Below are 22,198 nucleotides of genomic sequence, written 5' to 3'. Positions count from 1 at the left end.
TTGTCAAAGTCTCGTCTGCATTTTAATAACTAGCGTAACGGTAAATATGGGGCCAATATTGCGATTAAAAGCCTTTTTGTAATTGTTAGAGTCACTTACTTTCCAATAAAAACACATAAATCATTGCTATTCAGCAGATAAACGGCGGTGTATAATTTCTACTTTTCCATTAATTTGATAAATACTGAGAATTCAAAGATAATAACGTAATTAATAAAGAGGAGAGTAATTTGTAAATGATCAGTTTGCAATTTTCATTGTTTGCTAATTTTTGGAAAAACTGGACTATTTATTTGACTTTAGAAGTTGTTGAGAACGTTTAGTCGCGCGCTCTTGCCAGGTCAGCAAGACGCAGATTTTATTTTAAGGATTCGGGACTGCTCACAGGCAGAGGGGCAATTAATATTTTTAAAGTCTCAAAATTATATTAACTCGCTGCCACGCCTGACAATGAGCAGCCGAGTTGGTAATAATTGTGACCGATTGATGGCATTATTAATCAGCCGAGTTAAATAATATAGTCCAGTGCACTACAGTTTAAGGAGAGTGAGTTTATTGTTGGAAGCATAATTAAAGAGAGCAGATATAATAATATAATAATTAGCAAGGCAGAATTAGTAATATTGAGGAGAGGCTTGTGAGAATGGCTTGGCCCAGCAGTAGATTGAATGTTAAATAGAGAGGTATCAGCGCGGCGGCGGCGGAGGCGCAGGTCTGCTCGGCACGTCGCAAATTTACATAAAGAAAAAAAATTATATGTGTATTCTGTTTTGTTTTTGGCTACTACTAGCACTCTCACGTATTCCCGTAATTTGACTTAAATTGAACTCCTTTGGCCGGTCTGCGGCACTCAGCGTTGATTCCCTGTTGACGATCAACGTTTATTCAACGTTTTTTGGTTACTAGGGTAGCCCTGATGTTTATGAATTAGAATATTCATTCCAATATATCGAAAGAGATGATACGCTCTTTAATTTGTACAAAACATTTTGATTTGTATTTTAGCTAATAAAATCCTTGTCCATTTGTTAACTTACATTTGTCTTTCCTTCATTCAAAGTTTAGCCTGTATATCAATTTTATTTTTAACATTTAATCCACACGCGACATTCTGTAACTAGTTTTGCCCTGCATTAAATTTTTAACTAATCTTCAATTTTTTTTCACCTACATAGAATATGGCAGGTGCGGACCTTAGTTGGAGCGCCGAAGGCGCGACCCACAGCAAAAGGTGCGCCTCCGGCCAAAACCTAGGGAGGCCCAAGGGTTAAGCCCGCGAGCCTCTGGGAGCCCCGCGGCGCCCCCGCGACCGACCCGCGTCCCTATGCTCGCGGGTAAAAAAATCGCCGAATCGGCGCCGATCGGCGCGCAACTCGGATCGTCGACGGGTGGCGCCGCCAGAACGAGCCTCCGCAGGTCGAAACCGCCGCAGGCCCCATAGGGCAATTTTTAAAAAATACAAACTTTTGACCGTTTTTTAGGGGTTTTTCGTCCCCGCGGGGGTCGCAGAGGGTGCTGGGGGGCGGAAAACGGCTGAATCCGACGCAGAATTTTGCGGCGAGTTCGGCGAACACCAGTTACGCCATCTAGCACGAACGGGGCAGGAGTTATGAATTTTTAAAGCCCAAGCATCGCGCGCCGTGACACTCCAAAATGGTGGTTTTTTGGGACTGGCCGGGGCCCTATGGGACCGATCGCGGATTTTTTGGTGTCATAAATTCGGCCTCGACGCCGCCGGTCTGCCGACACCGAGTTATCCAAAATTTGACCATTTTTGAGTCCACGGCGCCATTTTGGCCGAAAAAAGTCCAAATTTTCAAAAAAAAAAAAAAAAAAAAATTCGCGCATACCCAGCTTCGACTCGGAAACGCCGCCTAGCCATCTGAGCTAGGTATCGACCAAAGTTCAATAATTGGGAGTCAATTTGAAAATTAACTCATAAGTTTGATTTTTCAGTAAGTGCGATATTCGCGATTTTTCGACATGCCGCGCCTTTCCGCCGCCGAATCCCGGAGTCGGGGAACAAAATCGAAAATGTCTCTCGGCGATGTTTTAGACAATTTATCTAGCTATCTTTTGACACCAAGCGACACCTGAGGAGACGGTCGATCTGCCTTTGGACGATTTGGCGCGGCTGCGCGACGTGGTGCGTCATTACGCTGCGCTGCGCAGGAGCGCTCGATTTTTCCTTTCGGTGCGCGCGCCCGACGTCTCGACGGTCCATCGCCTGCAGGGCGGAAGGTGCGCGCGGACCTTTGGTCCGCGCGCGCGCCCAGCCGGGAGGCCCGAAGGGCCTGACGGCGGCCGCGAAGCGGCTGTCGGCCGCGCAACGCAAAGTGGCTGCTAAGCCACTTGTTTATATTGTATATTCCGCCTACTTTTAAAGCTCGTAATATTGCAGAGCGTTATTTTATCAGAAAGCAACCCAAAAGATTGGAACAACATTTGTACTGGCGATAATCCAGGAAAAGCAATTAAATTTCCGTCGAGGTCAGGTTCAGTCCGACGGCACAGCGCTGCTTCCAGGCGTTTATACAGTTCGACTGCGGTGATCGGTTTAATTAAAATACGAAAAATATTTTAATTAAGAAGCAACTAAAAGGTTTTCCTCTAAGAGTCGATATCCAAGTTAGAGTAAATAATATTTTCGATTGAGAAATGTTTCACCTTGCTATAAAATGATTTACTTTTTTGGAAAGGTTTGAAGCATATTGCAACTTAGGGGTGGAGGGTAAATAAGCACCCCCATCCCTTTTCAACCCCATTGCTACGTATTTGATAATTAAAATTATAGAATGCTCCCTCTTGACTTAAAAATATATTAAATATATTTAAATTAATTCTAAAGTACCATACCCCGACCTTTCGTTAAAAAAATAAAAATAAAATTGGATGCAGTTCAACTACATAGTAGAATGCACTGAATTGGTTTTGGATTGATAAAACTTAATTCCGTTTTGCAGCGTAGTGAAAAAAACCTCTTGAGGGGGTTGAAGTTTTGGCACCCCGGCATCCCCTTAATGACCTTTGGCAGGGCAATAAGAGGGCAAATAATAGTGTGTTTGATTTTTATTTATCATTATTTGAGGGAAACTGCACAATTCCTTGAAATAATTTCGAGAAAAATCATTGGTTCGGGTAAAATACCCATTGGTTTTTTAGGGTTGCCACAGACTCTAGGATGAGCGCGGGAGAACTCTCCGTTTTGGAGGAATTTGATGGACTTAAAATAAAGCCATGCTCAATTTTCTCCAATATCTGCGTTAAAATAAAAACTCCTATAACATTGTTTGCTCTAACGTCAAAAGCCTTCCCCTCTAACCTTTTTCTATCGCCTCAGCAGCTGGCTACCCTGTTAATAGCCTACCCGTTAGCTCTACCCTCCACAAGTCGTGCATCGTGCATCACTCTTCGACCTGCCGCCCGCTACAGAGCACGACTTAAGAACAGCGATCAGCATTATTTTTTCCTCTTCAAATATGGTAAATTGACTCATTTTCTCACAATTTTTCTGGTGATTTTGAATGCATTTGGGGCTGTTACTTGTATAATGAGTGTTCCCTCGGCCAAACTAGAGCGTGGGGAGAGAGTAAATGTCCGTAATCTGCTAATCAATTTGGTCACAACGCACATGCGGCCGCACTATCGCGTTTCGCTTGCATTTTTTTCATAAAATGTAGCCTGATGCGTGAACTTGGTATGGGGCAAAAATTCAATATTATTTGCATTTGGAACGGTAATTAATTTTCAATAATCAAAAAATGACCTAGTTACAGTAGAAATTCAAAATTAACAAAACGCGAGCGTTTGGCCTTTGCAATTGCAACGAAAACACCTGCCAGCGGCGGCGGCGGCGAGCGTCTCGTGATCAGAGTGGCTTTTTTAGTAGATGTGTGTGAATGCTCTTCCGCGGAATCCTTCTTGCTCGCTAAAACCGACCCGCCAAAAGGCGGGAGGCTGTCGGCTGGCTTCGACACCCAAAATCAAAGCAACTGACTTTGAAAGGTGCTTTTGCTGCGGGCATTGCATCCGGCCGGCCGGTACATCCCTGACAAAATATTTATTCCCTAAAACACCCCTCAAGGAAGCGACTCGCCGCTTTTAGGCCGATTCGGCTGCAATCACAATGCGCCAGTTGCACGGCGAAGAAGAGCCTTTTGTGTTCCGCTCTCACAAAGCCTTCACCGCTGCGATGCAGGCAAAGAGTCTCGGGTGCATCTTCCTTCTCGAGCGGTTGAGCCAGCACTTGTTGCTTTTCGATTAAAATTAAATAACATCTCAAAAGCAACTTTTTCCGGAGGGATTAACTGTAATTCTTTTTAAATATGACTACTTGAACACGGACACTGCGCAATCTTTGAGCTCGGGCGGCAGGTTGTTCCATGGACTTACTACTCGGAAAGAGAAAGCCCTCTGGCCGAAGACCCTGCGCACAGGCGGTGGTTGCAGCCTTGGATGCCGGTTTTTCATGTCGCCTCGCAACCAGGGTTCGCAAAAACCCCCATTTTTCCGGAAAAACCCACTGCATTGCAAAAAACTGTTATTTTGCGGGTTTTTCTGCAAATTTGCGCATTTTTCCGAAACACATGCATTCCTATGGAAAATTAAAAATTATCATGATCCGGAAGACCAAAAATAGGGATGTTTCAAAATCCCCAAAATCAGTATTAGAGCCACTGGTTCCACCAAGAGACACAAAATTTTAACTCTCAACGTAATTTTCTGAAATTTCAGACTCTTTTGGAGCAAAATTTGACTATTTCTGGTTAAAATTCGGAAAAATGCCAAACTATCCCAATTATCCCAAGGGAGAATAACATCTCTGTGCGAGCAAGCAGCCGACAAGCAGGTGTATAGCTGACGCGCTACCCAAGGGTGTTTTGACGCGGCGGGGGTTCTCGCGCGGTTTTTAAAGAAATGCGCGTTAGTGGAAAAATTATTTAAACTTCCCAGTAAATTCCCGTTAAAATCAAATCTCCTCACACGAAAATTACATATTAAGACCAATTGATTAAAATGCGATCGTATGAATTTATAAATATATCACTAAATTATAAATATCAATATTTGTCTGCGTAAAATTAATTACGAATCGATTTTTTTAATATTTGGTAACAAATATTATCTAAGCATTATTTCAAAATAGTTCTACCAGTCTTATTTAAATTGAATTTTAATTAATCCCTCTGGAAATAGTTGAGTTTGAGATGTTATTTAACTCGCTCAAAAAGCAACAAGTGCAGGCTCAACCGCTCGAGGAGGGAGATGCACCCGTGACTCTTTGCCTGCATCGCAGCGGTGAAGGCTGCGAGCGGAACACAAAAGGCTCTTCTTCGCCGTGCACCTGACGCATTGTGATTGCAGCCGAATCGGCCTGAAAGCGGCGAGTCGCTTCCTTGAGGGGTGTTTTAGGGAATAAAAATTTTGTCAGGGATGTGCCAGCCAGCCAGATGAAAAGCCCGCAGCATCAGCACCATTCAAAGTCGGTTGCTTCTATTTTCCTCCCGCGTTTTGGCGGGTCAGTTTTGGCGCGCAAAAATTGTTCCGCAGATGAGCATTCACACACATCGACTATAAAAACTGGTGGGTTTTTCCAGCCGGTTTTTTGCGCAAAAAACCAGTGGTGCATTTTTGCTCATTGCAAAATTGGCAAACCCTGCTCGCAACCGCTGGCCTTCAACGATGCGAGCGCGCTTCAAAATCTATTGCTCCTCCCTGGCACTTTTTAAAGAAATTTAGGTCTGTGTACAGCAGTAGAGAATCGTTCCGCTTGAAAAATTTATCCACCAACGCGCATTTCTTTTGAAACCCCCGCCGCGTCAAAACACCCTCAGGTAGCGCGTCAGTTACATACCTGGGTGTCGGCTGCTTGCTCGCACAGAGATTTTATTCTCCTTTGGGATAATTTCACAACAGGCAAAGAGCGCGCTTGCATTACTTCCTTATTCGTTTCGCAAGCTACATGTGGCTGCTCACACGCACGATTCCTCTTTATTGAACACTTAAATTCTCATGAATCTTTGCTCTTTGACGCTTCTGCATTGCTACTAAAATCAACATCAAGTACATATAAAAAAATATGCAGGCATGAGTGACCAGTCGGGTTTCGATTGAGAACAAAATTTCAGCTTCACCCGCGACACTAACTGCACCGTCAGGCCAATTTTAAAAGTTAATCGGTGGTTCTTGGGTAGCGGCCGGCGGCCACGCGCCGCGTCTTGGGTCTTGATGCAGTTCAAGTAGAGCAGTTTCGCGATATTAAGAAAGATTTGATCCAGAAATGAAATATTTTACGTCATTTGATTAACAGGTTAACCAATTTTGCCATTGCCTCATGCAATTCTGTAACAGTGAAATAAAATCATATTATAATTAAGGAAGACAGACCTCGCCATTTGAAAAGCATGCTAACTTTACAGCCGCTTTTCTCAAAAATTTTCCCTGCAACTGGTCAGTTTTTGGCTTTCACTGAGTCCTAATAATAATAAGGGGTTAGTGTTCATTTATTGGCTTGCCGACAAGATTATTTCCAGCCAGTTCTACAATATCAATCCTCTTTAAATAGTCTGTCGCTGGCCCATGTGTTGAAATAAATTGTTTCTGCTTGAATTTTTTTACAGTTTCGCATCTCAGGTTTGGAAACTATTCAGCCGAAGAGCTTGGTGGAGATGACTACCAAGACAATCATAAAAAATCTCCACAGTTATGGCAAAAATTTGGTTAAATTAGGTGAGCAAAAAATTTTTTTCATAAAAAGCTGATTAGCAAAAGTATTAATTTGTTTGAATTTCAATAATACAGTGCAAAAAAAAATATTTCACATTCTTGCCTGAAAAATATTTAAGAAATATACATTTTCTAATTAATTTTCCATTTATTAAAAAATTTTCAATTTTGATTAAAAATAATTATAAAATATAAAACATTCGATTTAAATTCCCGCTTTGAAATGCTGATTTTCATGTTTGTGAAAAGTTTCTATTTGTTTTCTAGAACCTGAACTGAAGGAAATGGTTTTAAAACATTTGCTCAGGGAGTACTATACCGGTTGTGAAAGGGCGGACATCTCCGATAAAGCTTGGTTGGCTTATCCGAGCCTTCTCAGCCGCAAAACCGAAGAAATTGATACTTATGGATTCCTGAAAATGTTCTACCAGTACGATGAGTCAAGACGGAACTCAGTGTCAGTATTTCCATTTTTGAAGGTTAGACAGAAGTAAAATTTCATTTTCTTGAACACTCTTTTTAACATATTATAATTAAACTTCTCAAGGTACTCAAACAACTCGCTGGGAATGCCCCTAAGCTACAGAAGCTAATAATAAATCATTCATCTATTTACCAAACTCGTTGGCTTGGCCGTAAAGAAATTGCGACGCTTACCCATTTGAAATATCTGCAAAGACTTCATATTGCTGATTCCATCGTCCTGCTCTCAGAACTGAAGGAAATAGTGAAGAATTGCAGAGGCTTGCAGTTCATTACGGTTAACCAAGTAATGCTGGATTGCGAGGAAAAAGTCGATTTCTTCGACGACGGCTTTTTACATCACGAAATCCGATTTAGTTCTCGTGATATCACAATCAGATTAGCCAAGGATATGTCAATTGCTACGCCCCACCTCGTAGGCCCTAGCCCGCATTATCACTTTATTGGCTATCCAAAGAAGGTGGAAAACCTAGAATTCTTGGCGACGCAGCCCCACGCGACAGCTCTCACGGTAAAAATATTTTCTCTTGGCTGACTAAATAATAAATTATACATCTCTTCTAAATATACAGATGAACTTCGAATATTTCTGGAATGATCCTGAAGTCCGCCGGTTCCCGCGTTTGCCGAAGCTGAGATCTGCCAAATTCTTGGTCTCCCATAATCGAACGCACGCGCTGGAATGTTTCCTCAAGGAAAATGGAAGCCATCTGAGTCGGTTGGACATAAGAAGGAGATACACCAGTCACTGCACTGCCACAGCTGAGTTGACCCTTGAACAAATCTTTGGCTGGTGCAGCAACCTTGAGTGGTTCTCACTGCTTTACCTAAGCTTGTCCAGCTACATTGTGCCCATTGGCTGCTTGAGCCGATTAAAATGGTTTAGATGCTACGATTCACGGTGAGAATACCTTTTTTCCAGGGAACTGAAATACTCTTAATTTAAGGGTGGGGTCCAGAGATTCCTGAACCCTTAAATTAAAACTATTTTTCATCATCCTTGAAACAATAAAAATAATCATGTTTGGAATATAAAAGAAGAATTCACATTTCTAAATAAAGATTATTTGATTTCAGTGATATGCGCGTGGATATCTCCAGCATGCTGTCAGCGCCGCAGTTAGAAGGTTTTGAAATCAAGTTCCGCAACTTGGATCTTGGCGATAAAGAAACCCTCTATTCGCGGATTGCTCAGAGAAATATTTGGATTAACCAACTGACTGCCGCCATCGAATCAGCTATGGCGGATGACATTAATTAAACACAACACACGACATTTACTTAAAGTAACTTTGGCGCCCCAAGCTGTATTTTTCCCATCACTGACTGGCACGTGACCCCAAGCGGTGTCACACCACCCCGCGAGCTTCGAGGCGGTTTTCGCGTACGCGCCAGCCAGCTACACAGTAATAAGTAAGCATTTTTGTCAAAGTCTCGTCTGCGTTTTAATATTTAACGTAACGGTAAATATGGGGCCAATATCGCGATTGAAAGTCTTTTTATAATTGTTAGAGTCACTTACGTTTCAATAAAAACCCATCATAAATCATTGTTTTACAGCAGTTAAACGGCGGTGTATAATTTCTACTTTTCCATTTATTTTGATAAATATAGAGCATTCAAAGATAATAACGTAATTAATAAAAAGGAGATTAAATTAGTCAATCAGTTTGCAATTTTCATAGTTTTTGCTAACTTTTGGAGAAACCGGACTATTAATTTGAGTTTAGAAGTTGCTGCATAAATAATATTCAGTCACGCGCGCCTTTGCCAGGCCAGCAGTAAAAGGCTCAGATTTTATTCTAAGGATTTCGGGCTGCTCACAAGCGTTGTGGCAATTAATATTTCTAAAGTCTCATAATTCTTCCAACTCACTGCCGCGCATGAGCAGCCGAGTTGGTAATAATTGTGACCGATTGTTCCACAAACGATATTTAAAAGGAATAAATTTGCATGATTAATGCATGAGAGACAAAGGCAGCAGCCGCGAAGATGGCTTTTAGTGTTTGTAATATAGTTAAATGTTCCAGTCATATCGTTTCATTAAATTTTAAGCCGCTGAAGCTTCTTTGGAGCTGATCTAGGTAAAACATTGTTTCTAAATAAGGTCAAAAAAATTAAAAATTAAATAAATGTGAGATCATATAGTAAACAAAAACTTAAATGCCACAGGAAAATTAGAATGAGTTACGCAGGACGATATTTTTTACTCTTTTATGTTTTAATTTAAAGAAAAATAAATTTTCGCTGCATTTTTCACTTAATCCTCTATTTTAATTTAAGTTGAGAAATACCGAGAAACGGAAAACTGCAACCAACCCTTTTTTCCTGTTATAGAAAAAATATTAGGATAAATTCTCCAGCCATATAATAAATGTTTATTAATAATTAAGTATAAAACGATTCACTATCCAATTTATGCCAATGTTTTATTGAAATCCGAAATTTAGAAACATTTTTCACATTTATCACAATTGCTAGTTAAAATTTTTTATGAATTTTGATCCGAAAAAAATTATCACACGTCATTAATTCAATTTTTCTACACTGCTGGCTGGCAAATGAAAGATACAAAATCGTTCATATTAGCCTGCCGGTTGATGTACAAGTTGTGAATGTTCTCATTCTCCCTGAACGCCACGACGAATGCATCTAGGTACTTGACGCCAATTATCGATTCGGTGCAGGGTAAATTGAGAACTGCCGGCTTGATTCCGTCTTCTGACACAACATTGCGGCTGCGACACCACACCTCTTGATTCGGGCTGACCGACTCCGATTCTCCGATGAGATAGGCACCGGAACTCGTCTCGTAGTCCGCTTTTAAATTAATGCAAATTTTAAATTAGAAACAAGAAAACCGAAAATATTAATGTGTTATGTAGTCACTTATTAAAGCGGACACCTTTAACTTATTGGGTCAAATTTAAATAACAGAATCTTCAGGAAGTTTATAGTACTAATTTATAGCAAATTAAAGTGGAATGATACTGGGCAACAATTGAAAATTATTTAAATTGTTGGATGCCTTAAACAATTGACCGGTAAACAATTTGTTCAACAATTTGCAATAATAAAAAAGGACCTTCATACAGTGAAAATTCAAACTTGGCCAATTTTATCCAAAATTTACAGTGCTTGAACATATTTCCTTGGCATTATTCCGATTCCTCTCGTCGAGATCTGTCCAACGGTGTTTGCCACTTATTGGGGAAACTCTTGGTTTTGAAATTAAATCGGATTTCAATTAAGTAAGGAGACAGCCCTTTCCATTTGAAAAGCACGCTAACTTTCCAGCCAATTTTCTCAAAAAATTACAGCGCTCCTTAGGTCAATTTAGGCTTTAACTGAATCCTAAGGGACGAGTTTATGCATTGGCAACTAGCATTTTCCAGGCTTTTTCAGTATCATTCCTCTTTAAAAGGCAACAATTGACACAATTAACAATTATAGAATTAACAAAATGACTATGAATCCTATACGGTTTATTTTTTATATGAAGTGACAAACAGTTAAATTTATTCAGATTTTGTTAAAGGGTTTTCGAAAAATCTACGTCTCAATTATTTTTTCGCTAGATTTCGATTCCTTTTTTCTTGATTTATCCAACAGTGTACAAATTATGCGAAATGAAAATAGGGTATTTTTTCTTTTAATACTAACACTCTGCTCCAGTAATTTTTTACCCTTTTTCTTTTGCAGCCTGCTTTTTTAAAATAAACCCACTTCCAAAGCCCTGTGATTAATAAATTATATTATATTATCAAAATGCATTACGATATGCAGCTGCTGGCATGAATTGTGCCACTACATTCGACAACGAGGCTGGTTCATAAAGTTTCATTCCAAGCGCACAACAACGTTGGTAAGCTGCAACCACGTTCTTTACGTTTTCCTCCATTCAGCATTAAGTTTGTAACAATTATTTTGATTTACTCACAATTCCTGCATTGTTAACTTTTCCCACGTAAAATTTTTTTCCCGACATAGGCCCAATAAGAATTTTTCCCATCTCATCTATATATATAGAATTGAAAAATTTGATCAGTCTTTAAAAATCTATATTTCCGCTTCACCTGCACCGTTGTTGTTGATTGCATCGATTGCAGTTTGCTGAAAATTAATTTAGAGTCGAATTCAGAGTGGTAAACCATTAGGGAACATTACATTTGCGATGCAGGGATACGTGTTCGAGAGCCAACAGGATCGAGGCTTCGGAACACATGGAATCGGTGGAGCCAGCTAAAATTATTACAAACTTAATTAAGAAGAAAACGAAGAAGTTGTAATTCTGACCATAGATTCATTGATGTTATTGTTGTTTACGATTTTTACGACCAGATCGGGTGCCTCCTTCAGACCGCACTTGTAAATTTCTTCAGCAGTCACGCACTCGTCGTCAAACTCTGGAAATTTCCAAAAAAATATTGATTTTCTCTGATTTTAATTAACTATAAGGGAAAAATTTAGCAAATTTTACATCGAAAATCAATCTCTTTTGTAAAGAAACGAGATAAATTAGAGGCAGTTTATTTAGTATACCATGGAATTGGAATTTGACCTGGCTCCAATTTATTTTTGACTATTTACTAGCTATGTTTTTATCGCGGAATGTATCCACTTCGAGAAATTCGAATAAAATAAATACTTTTTCCGCTGCATGTGTCGTAAGCGCTGAATCCATTTTGCATTTGGACAGGATCCTCTTCAGCCGCTAGTTCTATTTGGCGCAACAAATCAATTCCATTCACTCCTCCTAATTCGAACTAGAAAATATAAAAAATAAATTTTACAAAAATATGTAAGAACGCCTATATTTGAAAATTTTAAAATCCGAGTTTATTTTGGTTAATATTACTATACCATTCCAATGTTGACACCCATGCATTTCAAGAAGCACTGTTAAAAACAGGAAATATGTAATTATAAGACCAGATGAATCAGAAAACTAAAAGTACCCTGAGATTTTGTGTGATGTTCAGCGAATTAAAAAAGCTGGAGATCAGCAGATTGTCAATTTGCTCTGTTAAAAACGAAATCGAGGCATAAAAAATCAATCGGAAACCCCTTTATCCTCCATCTCACCACTGGTAATTTCCCAAATGTCGGCACACTCGTTTTGAATGGCGCGATTTGGCGAGGACGCCACGTTAATCAGGTCGCAGAAAAAGAATTTCTGCTCGGTGCAGTTTGCGGTGGCCAGCAGCACCGATCCGTTCCTCGCCTCGAGATAAACGCAGTCCAGGCCGTCCTTTGGGTGTCCCTCCTTCCACCTAATCTCAGGGTCGACAAAGCTACGGTTCAATGGACACCATCTGAAGCTGGACGGGCATCCCACGTCCGTCCCGGCCAGCCAGAAATCGCCATAGGTTTTCGGAGCGAACTCTGCGTTAACGGAATAATCTCAATTTGTGTATAGCAAAAAGCAACGATGCGATCTTTCTGCTCCAGATTTGTAAATTTCTTTTTAAAAATATCGACAGTATTGATCTATATAAAATTCCAAAAAAAGTGGAAACGAATGAATATTTAAAGTATAATTAAACTAATATTGTGAACCCAAACCTTTCTAAGGTATATTTTTTAATTATTTGCATTGTTTATTGTATAATATTTACAAGCGCTTCGTACTTTTGTGCCAACCGGTTATTTTGGCCATAGTAGAATAAGGGCGGCGGCGTCGGAAAAAAAATCAAGAAAAGTGGCCGTGGAGAATATCTCAGAGGTCGGGGTACCTTGGAAAAGGACACCAAGGTAGGTCTTATTGAAACAGTTCGTTTGATATCTCATGTCTTGAAATCCATCAATCCATCGAATTTTAACAAAAATAAAACCATTTTCGTATGAGCCCTTGTTGAGTTGGCGTCTGCAGGCGGAAAACCGTAAAAAAGAAATTTCATTTCTCTTTAGGCAAGAGAAAGCTTAAATTCGGTGTCCAGACCAGCGTTGGGTCTGCGTGTCCGATGGATCAGTTAAGATCGTAATCTGGGTTCATTTGCGGAAAAAAGGACAAATTATATCCATTTCTATGTTATTCTTATGTGGCAGTGCAAAAAACATGTTTTTTAATTTTCAAAAGTGAATCGATATCTTGGATTTTAATTAAAACGGGCCGTGATTGGTCTCAAAAGATTTACAGATAAATTCCGCGTCGATTCATATTGGGGTTTGATGAATTTTCGCCAATTGAGAGGCATGGTGGCAAAAACCCGATTTTTTGAGTAAACAGTGAGATTTTCAACAAAGAAGCGTTCAGTATTTTCTGCCTGCTTTTTAAGCTTGTATTCTTGCCGAGCATTTTCTTGGCTTTAAAATCGTTAGAAAACAACCCCAAAGCTTGGAACAACGTTTTTACTGGAGACAATCCTGGAAAAGCAACTCAATTTTCCGGCCGACTCCATCGAGGTCAGGTTCAGTCCGACGGCACAGCACTGCTTCCAAGCGTTTGTCCAGTCCGACTGCGGTGATCGATTTAATTAAAATAATAATAATAATAATAAAATTCATTAGCAACTTTTGTTTTGGTGTACATCAAAACGGTGCGGCCGCATGCATCGTACCACTCGCCGTAAGAGCGGAAGTCTGAAAATATAAATTTAATAGAAAAAAGAAATCATAACTCATTCTTTACCAAGTATAGTTAGGTTGGCCGAAAAAAGCGACGGCTTGAATTTTATTTATTATTTAATGTTTAAATGTATTTAAAAAATTCATGATTTTACATCTCGCTGGCAGGTGTTTATCGGTGGGCACGAGGCGATGCACGGCTTAGCAGTAGTTGTAAGAAGTGACGTCTAAAATGATATTTTTCAAAAGCTTGCCTTAATATTTAAACAAATTCACCTTGCAAGCGAATACGAATTTACTGTCGCAGTTTCTGTCAGTTAAGATGGTGCCTGTGGAGTTCAAAACGAAGCGGAAGTGGACGCAGCTTTCGCTTCCACCTTTGTTGTCGGGTTGGCCGCGCTCCCAGATGAGGTTATTATCCAGGACAGTCGGTCCCGTGGTTTTGCACCACGACCATTGACCCACTGGTGCGCCCTTCCACGTGCCAGAAGTCCAGTAATTGAAATTCGCTTTCCACGTTTCTGATTAAAATTGAAAAATTAATATATACACTTATTGAAGGCGATTTTTGTTTCAGTTTAATTTTTAAAAATGAAATAATTATTTAGATATGATTGCAATTCTTAAATTCTCTTGAGAGACGAATTCACTTTTAGTTTGGCCGACGGTCAAGCTGGTCAGGTCTCGCTGCTCATCCGCGTTTTCAATGTTCAGCATTTCCATTCCCAAAGCGCAGCACTGCGTCCAGCTGTTCAGCCAAGTCATCTGCCAGCCAATTTTTTAAAATACTAATTTTTAAAAATAAAACATTCTTAAAACCGGCTTGTTTCCCAGAAGATAGGTGGTATTCCCAATGTCGATCCAAGTTCCATAAGAAGATTTATCTTAATAAATTGATTATTAATTAAAATTAACTGTAATTGAGACATGTTTTCCTATTTACTTTTCAAGTTACCAGTTGAATCAAACAATGAAGGCTTCAAATTAAAGTGTTTAAAAATAGAATAAGAGTTAAAATAATTAATAAAAAAATAGTCTTGAACTTACATTTTTGTCGCACTGTTGTGGGCAGTCGGTCGAGAACTGACAGATGAAAGGCAACACATCGTCGCATTTCTTGTGCACCATTCCTTTGTTTGTGCTGTCCAAGATGTTGAGGGCCAGACATTTTTCCACGGTAAAAGCCATGGCATTGGTTGAGAGCCAAAATTTAGCCATTGAGAGCAGAGATGAGGAAATGAATTGACCAGTTGAGCACCACAGGCTTTGTATTTGCCCATCGCAGCTGATTCCCTCGCTAGATCCACTAGTCCAAAATGTTCCTAAAACAATTGAATTCATTTCTTTTATTTTAAAAGCATTTATTATTAAAAAATAAACCTTTAAAGCTGTTGGCCAGACAGTTTATTTCCTCGAGAGAAGTGGTGGTCAAGAGAGTCATGCTCAAAGCCTTGCATCCCAACGCCGCCTCGTTTCTTTTCACCTTTTGAAAATTTTAATTTAATTTCTACTTGTTTCTTTCTAGTTTTGATTATTATCACGGAAGAAGTTGAAACGAAATACTGCCGGCTGCACATTGTTGCTGTTTGCACAGATCCAGTTGCTGAAATGTATTTTTTTTTTTAATTTTTATGGCACATTAGTTCATTTGTTAGAACTTACGTTGAGACGACGTACGTTGCTGGGGATTAATTAAAGAAAGATATTTCATTTTATTAGAAATTAAAATGGAGGAATAGTAAGGATGTAAAATAGAGCTGTGGGGAATACACCGCGAGCATTCTATGTATGAATTTAGTTATTGCTTAAAGTCTGCAAAAATTTCGCGATTTTAATTATTTAGAGACACACTGGTAAATTGTTTAGAGATGAGCTGAAAACTATGGTTAAAACCATCTAAATCACTTTTGTGTTGCTCGTTGGTTCCAGATAAATAATAATTTTTATCCACTACTGTTCCTAATTCTAAATTTTAATGCGAATTTCATAACCCCTCTGAAAATTTGTAATTATAATAGGGCCAGTATTAACAACTGTAAAAAAATTAGCAATCATGCTAATGAACCTTTTTTCAAATAATTATACTGTATTACTGCCTAATTGTATCCCAATCTCGCTGTTAAAGACCGTCTTTGACGAAGTGTCTGAGCAAACCAATCGATTTTTGAGGTCGAATTAGGTAAAGAAATATCGAGCGCGACGTGCGTAACATTAGTAAAATTTTTCCCGCCAAAACAATATGAACCTCTATGCGAGAACTGCGCATGCGTCTGAGCTGGTGTGGCCGAGGAGAGGCGTCACGTCAGCCGCTAGCAACTGGTGGTTGGCGTGTGCCAGCTCTGACGCATGCACTTTCTGGTCAGAAAAAATTTCCACTTTACCTGAATCAACCCTTAAGAATCGATTGGTGTGCTCAGAAACTTCGTCAAAGACAAGCTTTAATTTATTTTTTTTCTGATGGTTAAAATTTCTTACCGATAGATAATTATTGAAATCCGCACACTTTTCATGACAGGACGGAGTCTAAAATATTTAATTTAGATATCCATGACTTCAATCTACGATAAAACAAACTGTTGTAGAGGCTGGAGCTGTCGTGGTAGATGTTGTTGGTTTTGTTGATTGCGATGTTCCTGGTGCCACACTTGTGCTAGTTATCCCTGAAGCTGGATTTATCGGATTGCCTGTGGTCACTGCATTGTTGATCGATTTCATCGACGTGGTTATTCCTGCCCCTGCATTATTATTAGAAAATGATGCTGGTGGTGAAGACTGGCCAGAATTTATTGCAGTAGTTGTTGCAGATTGTGGTGTCATTTCTTTGTTATTATAATTAGTCGAATTCGGCATGTCTTTCGCCAGAGAGGATAAATTAGTATCCAATCCGGCCGACGTGTCCCCACTGGCGCGTCCGACAAGAGATGTTTTGCTTGTTGATGGCATTGCTGAACCGCTTACTTGAAAAGCCGTCGACCCTGTCCCTTCAGGAATGAAGCTGTCCGCTCCATTTCCCAAACCCCCACCGCCCAAAGCTGCTGTTGAGGTTTTCACGTTCAAATATTAAAATTTTCAATTTCACATCAATTTTTCACCGTTCGCGTTGGTAGATGATGGGTAGCCATCCTGACTCTCGGCAGAACTTCCTGTGGGGTCCACCACTGTGTCCGGTAATGAAGCAGACACGTCATCAAGCTATCGAGTTTGATTCGATTGACATATAATGGTATAAATTCCAGAAAAACTGCTACATTATTATTGTTGGTAAAGGCGATCGATTTAGTCGAAGTTATTATGCTTTGATGACGAGTCGCGTTCCCCATGCATCTTTTGAACCCGCAACACTTAATAAATGATGTACTTTCTCCTCGTTGGAATCGGAGAACGAGATTTCTTCTGAGCAGCTACATCAAATAATGTAAAATTATACTAAAATTGAATAGGTATAAGTAATTAAATCACCATTATTTGCAATCAAACTGATGATTTTTCTCAAATTTAATTTTTTCTGCTGGAAAATAGTTTTGATCATTATTTAAAAATTAGAGTTGAAATAAATATAATAAATATAAGTATGCGACTAACAAAATTAAGACAGCATGGAGTTAATTTACACAGCAACACGCCAGAAAACTTTTTGACTCACTTCAGGAATTACTTCTCCAATTGTGGCGATAAATATCAAAATCAGGTTGAAATAAGCAAACTTCATGATTGATCCAAGCTGAATCCTGAAGCGCACTGTGAGCCACCGCTGCTTTGCTATCCTCAATTCCCATTATTTTTCGACGAAACGCATCCTGTTTTTGCGCGTTAGTGTTTTTAGGAAATGAAATTTTCCATTCCTAAAACTTTTAAAATTTAATCCTCATAAAACTAAAAGAAAAAGAAAATCATGCAGCGAACCAAAATTTAGTTGGCAAAACCCCGAATCAACCCCACGTACAGATCGGGTATAATGTCTTAACACAACGTTAAAGTCCGTCTTTTGCGCCGCACTTGCACCCTACGCCCGGCTTTCTCGAATCTAAACCTCAAAATCCTTCGAGCACCCCTATTTATGCTTTCTCTCTCCTCCCAACACCGCTGCAAGCCTAAAATACTCATTTTACGCATTAAAAATGTCTGCTTTTCAACCCCGTTACGTGTTTTTCGTCATTTTCAAGTTCCCCAATTTGCATTTACAGCTGTTGACAATAAATTGTTTTTAAAGTCGTATAACAATGCCTGAATTAACGCGCGATCTCCGCTGATCCTCCAATTTTTACACTGAGCTAGCATAGCACGTGCGGCCTCGATTTGCTCGCCGCCACAATACCGCTGTAGCGCGCACAATCGGACCTGAAAACAAAAAACAACTGGATTGCCGCTGACACTCATTCTTTTCTAGGAAAAAATTAGCTTTGCTTACCGACAATGTCAACTTAGAATTATTGTATATCTGCTGGATGAAGAAGATAGCATTTAATTCTTGCTTTTGGTTGATCAAGGAAACAATTATTTATCTTTTAGAGAAATTTTAAAAATTCAGCCCTTACTTTTATAAAATTGAAAACGCTCAAAGTATGCCATATTTAAATGTTCCATTCAAATCGTTTCTTTAAAATTTTTAGCAGCTTAAGCTTCTTTAGAGTTGATCTAGGTAAAAAACTGTTTCTGAAAGAGGTTTAAAAATCATTTTAAAATAGAAATTAAAAAATTTGGCATCATAGTTAACAATTTTATGAGCTAAATCACAATCTGGAAATCAGAAAATAGGATTTTATTTTTTCTAATCTTATTTTTATGTTTTAGATTTATTAAAAATCAAATTTGCCGCATTTTTGCAGTCCTTTTCACGTTGTAAGAGTTGAGAAACATGCAGAAACTGAAATTCCAACTCTTTTTCCAGTTGAAAGAAATAATATTTCGAAAATTCTTTAGTAATAATAAATGTCTAAAATACTTAAAAATAAAACGATTCATTTATTCAGTTTATGCCAATCTTTAATTGTAATCCCAATTATAGAAAACTGTTATCATATTTATCACAAATGCTTGTAATTTTATGACATGAATTTTAGTTCGAATTAAAATGATCACAAATCGCAATATTCCAATTTTTCTACACTTTCACGCAAACGAAAGAGGCAAAATCGTTAATATTAGCCCGGTTGATGTACAAGTTGTGAATGTTCTCGTTCAATCTAGATACAACGGTGTATGAAAATTTGGTCGTGGCGCCAATTATCGACTCGGTGCAGGGAAATCTGGGTTCGTTTAGAGTGATCGCGTAGAGTGCGTCTGGCAAAGCATTGCGGCTGCGACACCACACCTCGTGCGTCTGGTTGACCGACTCCGTTTCTCCCATGAGATAGGTACTTGCAGTCTGGTAGTCCAAACCTAATTACGGAATTGAATTAGAAACAAGTCAAACGATTAAATTATTAGAGTTTCAGGATTATTAATTTTGTCGATGTCGTTATTCAAATCAAATAATCTCCAGGAAGTATACAAATCAAAATTAAATTAAAAAATAAATAAAGTGGATTTCTACTGGGCAAAAATTGACACCTGCACAGTTTGAATATTTCGGCACTGACAAATGATCACGAAATTCTCTGTGTGGAAATTTTTCAGTCAAACGAGGATCGACAAACAATTAAATTTTAGATTATTTTTTGAATTTACCCAAAAATTGAACGTCTCACTGATTTTTTTAAAATTTAAATTCCTTTCCTTGTGATTTATCCAACGTTGTGCAAGAAATGAGGCCCTTTTTGCGAAATAAAAATATGGAGAATTTTAAAACATCGCTCCTGTGGTCCTGTGCATTTATTTTAAACCTTTTCAATGTTTAAGTCTATGCAAAATTTTATTTAAAATTAAACTTAACTTTCAAAGTTCATTTATTAAAACAATTATAAATATCAAAATGGATTACTATTTGAAGCTCCGTAAGCTGTCACAAAATCCATCAGAGTTACTGGTTCGAAGAGACTCATTCCAAGCGCGCAGCAATGTTGGAAAACTGCAACCACGTCCTTTTCGTTTTCCCTTCGTTCAGTACAAAGTTTGCAACATTTACTTTAATTCACTCACAATCCCGGTAGTTTTAACTCTTCCGATGTAGAAAGACTTTCCCGACGAATGTACAAACACTTTTCCCATCTCATCTTTAGAGTTGAAACAATTGATCGGGTTAATATAAAAGGTGAACAGTAGAAATTAAAATTTATTTTTCTCTTTACCTTCCCCGTTGTTGCTGTTGAATGCATCGATTGCAGTTTGCTGAAAATTATTAATCTAGCGTCAAATCTTGGTGTTAAACCAGTGTAAGAAACATTACATTTGCGATGCAGGGATACATTTTCGAAAGCCAACAGGATCGAGGCTTCGGAACGCACGGGAGCGGTGGAGCCAGCTAAAAGTACTTTAATTAATTAAGAAGATAAAGAAACAGTTTTGTTGTAATTCTGACCATAGGTTCATTGATGTTATTGTTGTTTACGATTTTTGCGACCAGATCGGGTGCCTCCTTCAGACCGCACTTGTAAATTTCCTCAGCAGTCACGCACTCGTCGTCGAACTCTGGAAATTTCCAAAAAAATATTGATTTTCTCTGATTTTAATTAACTATAAGGGGAAAATTTAGCAAAATTTACATCGAAAATCAATCTCTTTTGTAAAGAAACGAGATAAATTAGAGGCAGTTTATTTAGTATACCATGGAATTGGAATTTGACCTGGCTCTAATTTATTTTTGACTATTTAATAGCTATGTTTTTATCACGGAATATATCCACTTCGAAAAATTCGACTAAAATAATACTTTTTCCGCTGCATGTGTCGTAAGCGCTGAATCCATTTTGCATTTGGACAGGATCCTCTTCAGCCGCTAGTTCTATTTGCCGCAACAAATCAATTCCATTCACTCCTCCTAATTCGAACTAAAAAATATAAAAAATAAATTTTTAACCATTTCCAAAAATATGTAAGAATGCCTATATTTAAAATTTTTAAAATTCGAGTTTATTTTGGTTAATATTACTATACCATTCCAATGTTGATACCCATGCATTTCAAGAAGCACTGTTAAAAACAGGAAATATGTCATTATAAGAACAGATCAATCAGAAAACTAAAAGTATACCCTGAGATTTTGTGTGATGTTCAGCGAATTAAAAAAGCTGGAGATCAGCAGATTGTCAATTTGCTCTGTTAATAAAAACGAAATCGAAGCATAAAAAATCAATCGGAAAACCCTTTATCCCCCATCTTACCACTGGTAATTTCCCAAATGTCGGCGCACTCGTTTTGAATGGCGCGATTTGGCGAGGCCGCCACGTTAATCAGGTCGCAGAAAAACAACTTCTGTTCGGTGCAGTTTGCGGTGGCCAGCAGCACCGATCCGCTCCTCGCCTCGAGATAAACGCAGTCCAGGCCCTCCTTGGGGTGCCCTACCTTCCACTTGAGCTCAGGGTTGATGAAGTTACGGTACAGTGGACACCACCTGAAGGTTGACGGACACCCCACGTCCGTCCCGGCCAGCCAGAAATCGCCGTAGGTTTTTGGAGCGAACTCTGCGTCAATAGATAATTATGAAACAACGGTGCGATGAGATTTGAACCTGTTTTTTATTATAGAATTTCTTTTTAAAATGATTGGCTTCAAGTACCCACAGTAAAATCAGATCCAATGAAAAAGAAAAATAATAATTATTTATACATATATCTCTATAAAATTGGCATCCCAAACATTTTAATAATGCTATATTCATACTCATTTTTATATTAAATATTAGTTTAAGAGTACAACAATAAACTAGCCAATAGCTCGAAAAAATTTGGATACATCTAGTAAAATTCAACTAAAACAAATAAATGTTAGATTAATAAAATTTACCCTAAAAAAATTAAATATATGTTATATATTTAAGATATTTTTTCCTGATGGAAATATAATAAAAAAATATATTTTTATCATTTTACAATAAAATTTAACACATTCTTATTAATTTTAAAGTTTTTTTTTGTGGAGCATTATTAGCATTAAAATCAGGGCAGAAAGGAGCCCAAAAGCTTGAATAAGAAAACGTTTTTACTGGAGACAATCCTAGAAAAGCAACTCAATTTCCCGGCCGACTCCATCGAGGTCAGGTTCAGACCGATGTCACAGCACTGCTTCCAAGCGTTTGTCCAGTCCGACTGCGGTGATCAGTTTAATTAAAAAATAATAATAATAAAATTCATTAGCAACTTTGGTTTTGGTGTACATCAAAACGGTGCGGCCGCACGCATCGTACCACTCGCCATAGGAGTTGAAGTCTTTGAAAATTTAAATTATAAAATTATGTGTAAAATTTTGACCCGTTCATTACCATATAGAGCATGTGTAATTGAGAAAAGAAAAGGCTTAAATTTTATTTAATATTTAAAAGTGCTTT

General features: G+C 38.4%; 1 protein-coding gene across 1 annotated transcript; it reads right to left on the bottom strand.

Moving 5' to 3' along the window:
* Positions 1 to 18,776: 18,776 nt before the first annotated feature.
* On the bottom strand, positions 18,777 to 22,144 carry LOC135946380 (uncharacterized). The gene is made up of 12 exons (XM_065494589.1): positions 22,133 to 22,144; positions 21,857 to 21,959; positions 21,036 to 21,335; positions 20,906 to 20,970; positions 20,809 to 20,844; positions 20,585 to 20,702; positions 20,234 to 20,343; positions 20,102 to 20,176; positions 20,004 to 20,043; positions 19,855 to 19,928; positions 19,697 to 19,796; positions 18,777 to 19,155 (listed from the first exon to the last, which is right to left on the bottom strand). Exons 1-12 carry the CDS (start codon positions 22,142 to 22,144, stop codon positions 18,878 to 18,880), a joined length of 1,311 nt encoding a protein of 436 aa, XP_065350661.1. The 3' UTR covers positions 18,777 to 18,877.
* Positions 22,145 to 22,198: the final 54 nt, after the last annotated feature.

This window comes from Cloeon dipterum, chromosome X, assembly GCF_949628265.1.
Source record: "Cloeon dipterum chromosome X, ieCloDipt1.1, whole genome shotgun sequence".
Taxonomy (NCBI): Eukaryota; Metazoa; Arthropoda; class Insecta; order Ephemeroptera; family Baetidae; genus Cloeon; species Cloeon dipterum.
Note: the sequence above shows the minus strand (reverse complement) of the source record. Positions and strands in the feature narration are given on the sequence as shown.

Coding starts and splice junctions, on each gene's coding strand:
- LOC135946380 (XM_065494589.1), bottom strand. Junction 19,797..19,854: donor GAGTTAAAACTACCGGGATT/GTGAGTGAATTA, acceptor GAAAACGAAAAG/GACGTGGTTGCAGTTTTCCA. Junction 19,156..19,696: donor AGCTTACGGAGCTTCAAATA/GTAATCCATTTT, acceptor TTCCGTAATTAG/GTTTGGACTACCAGACTGCA.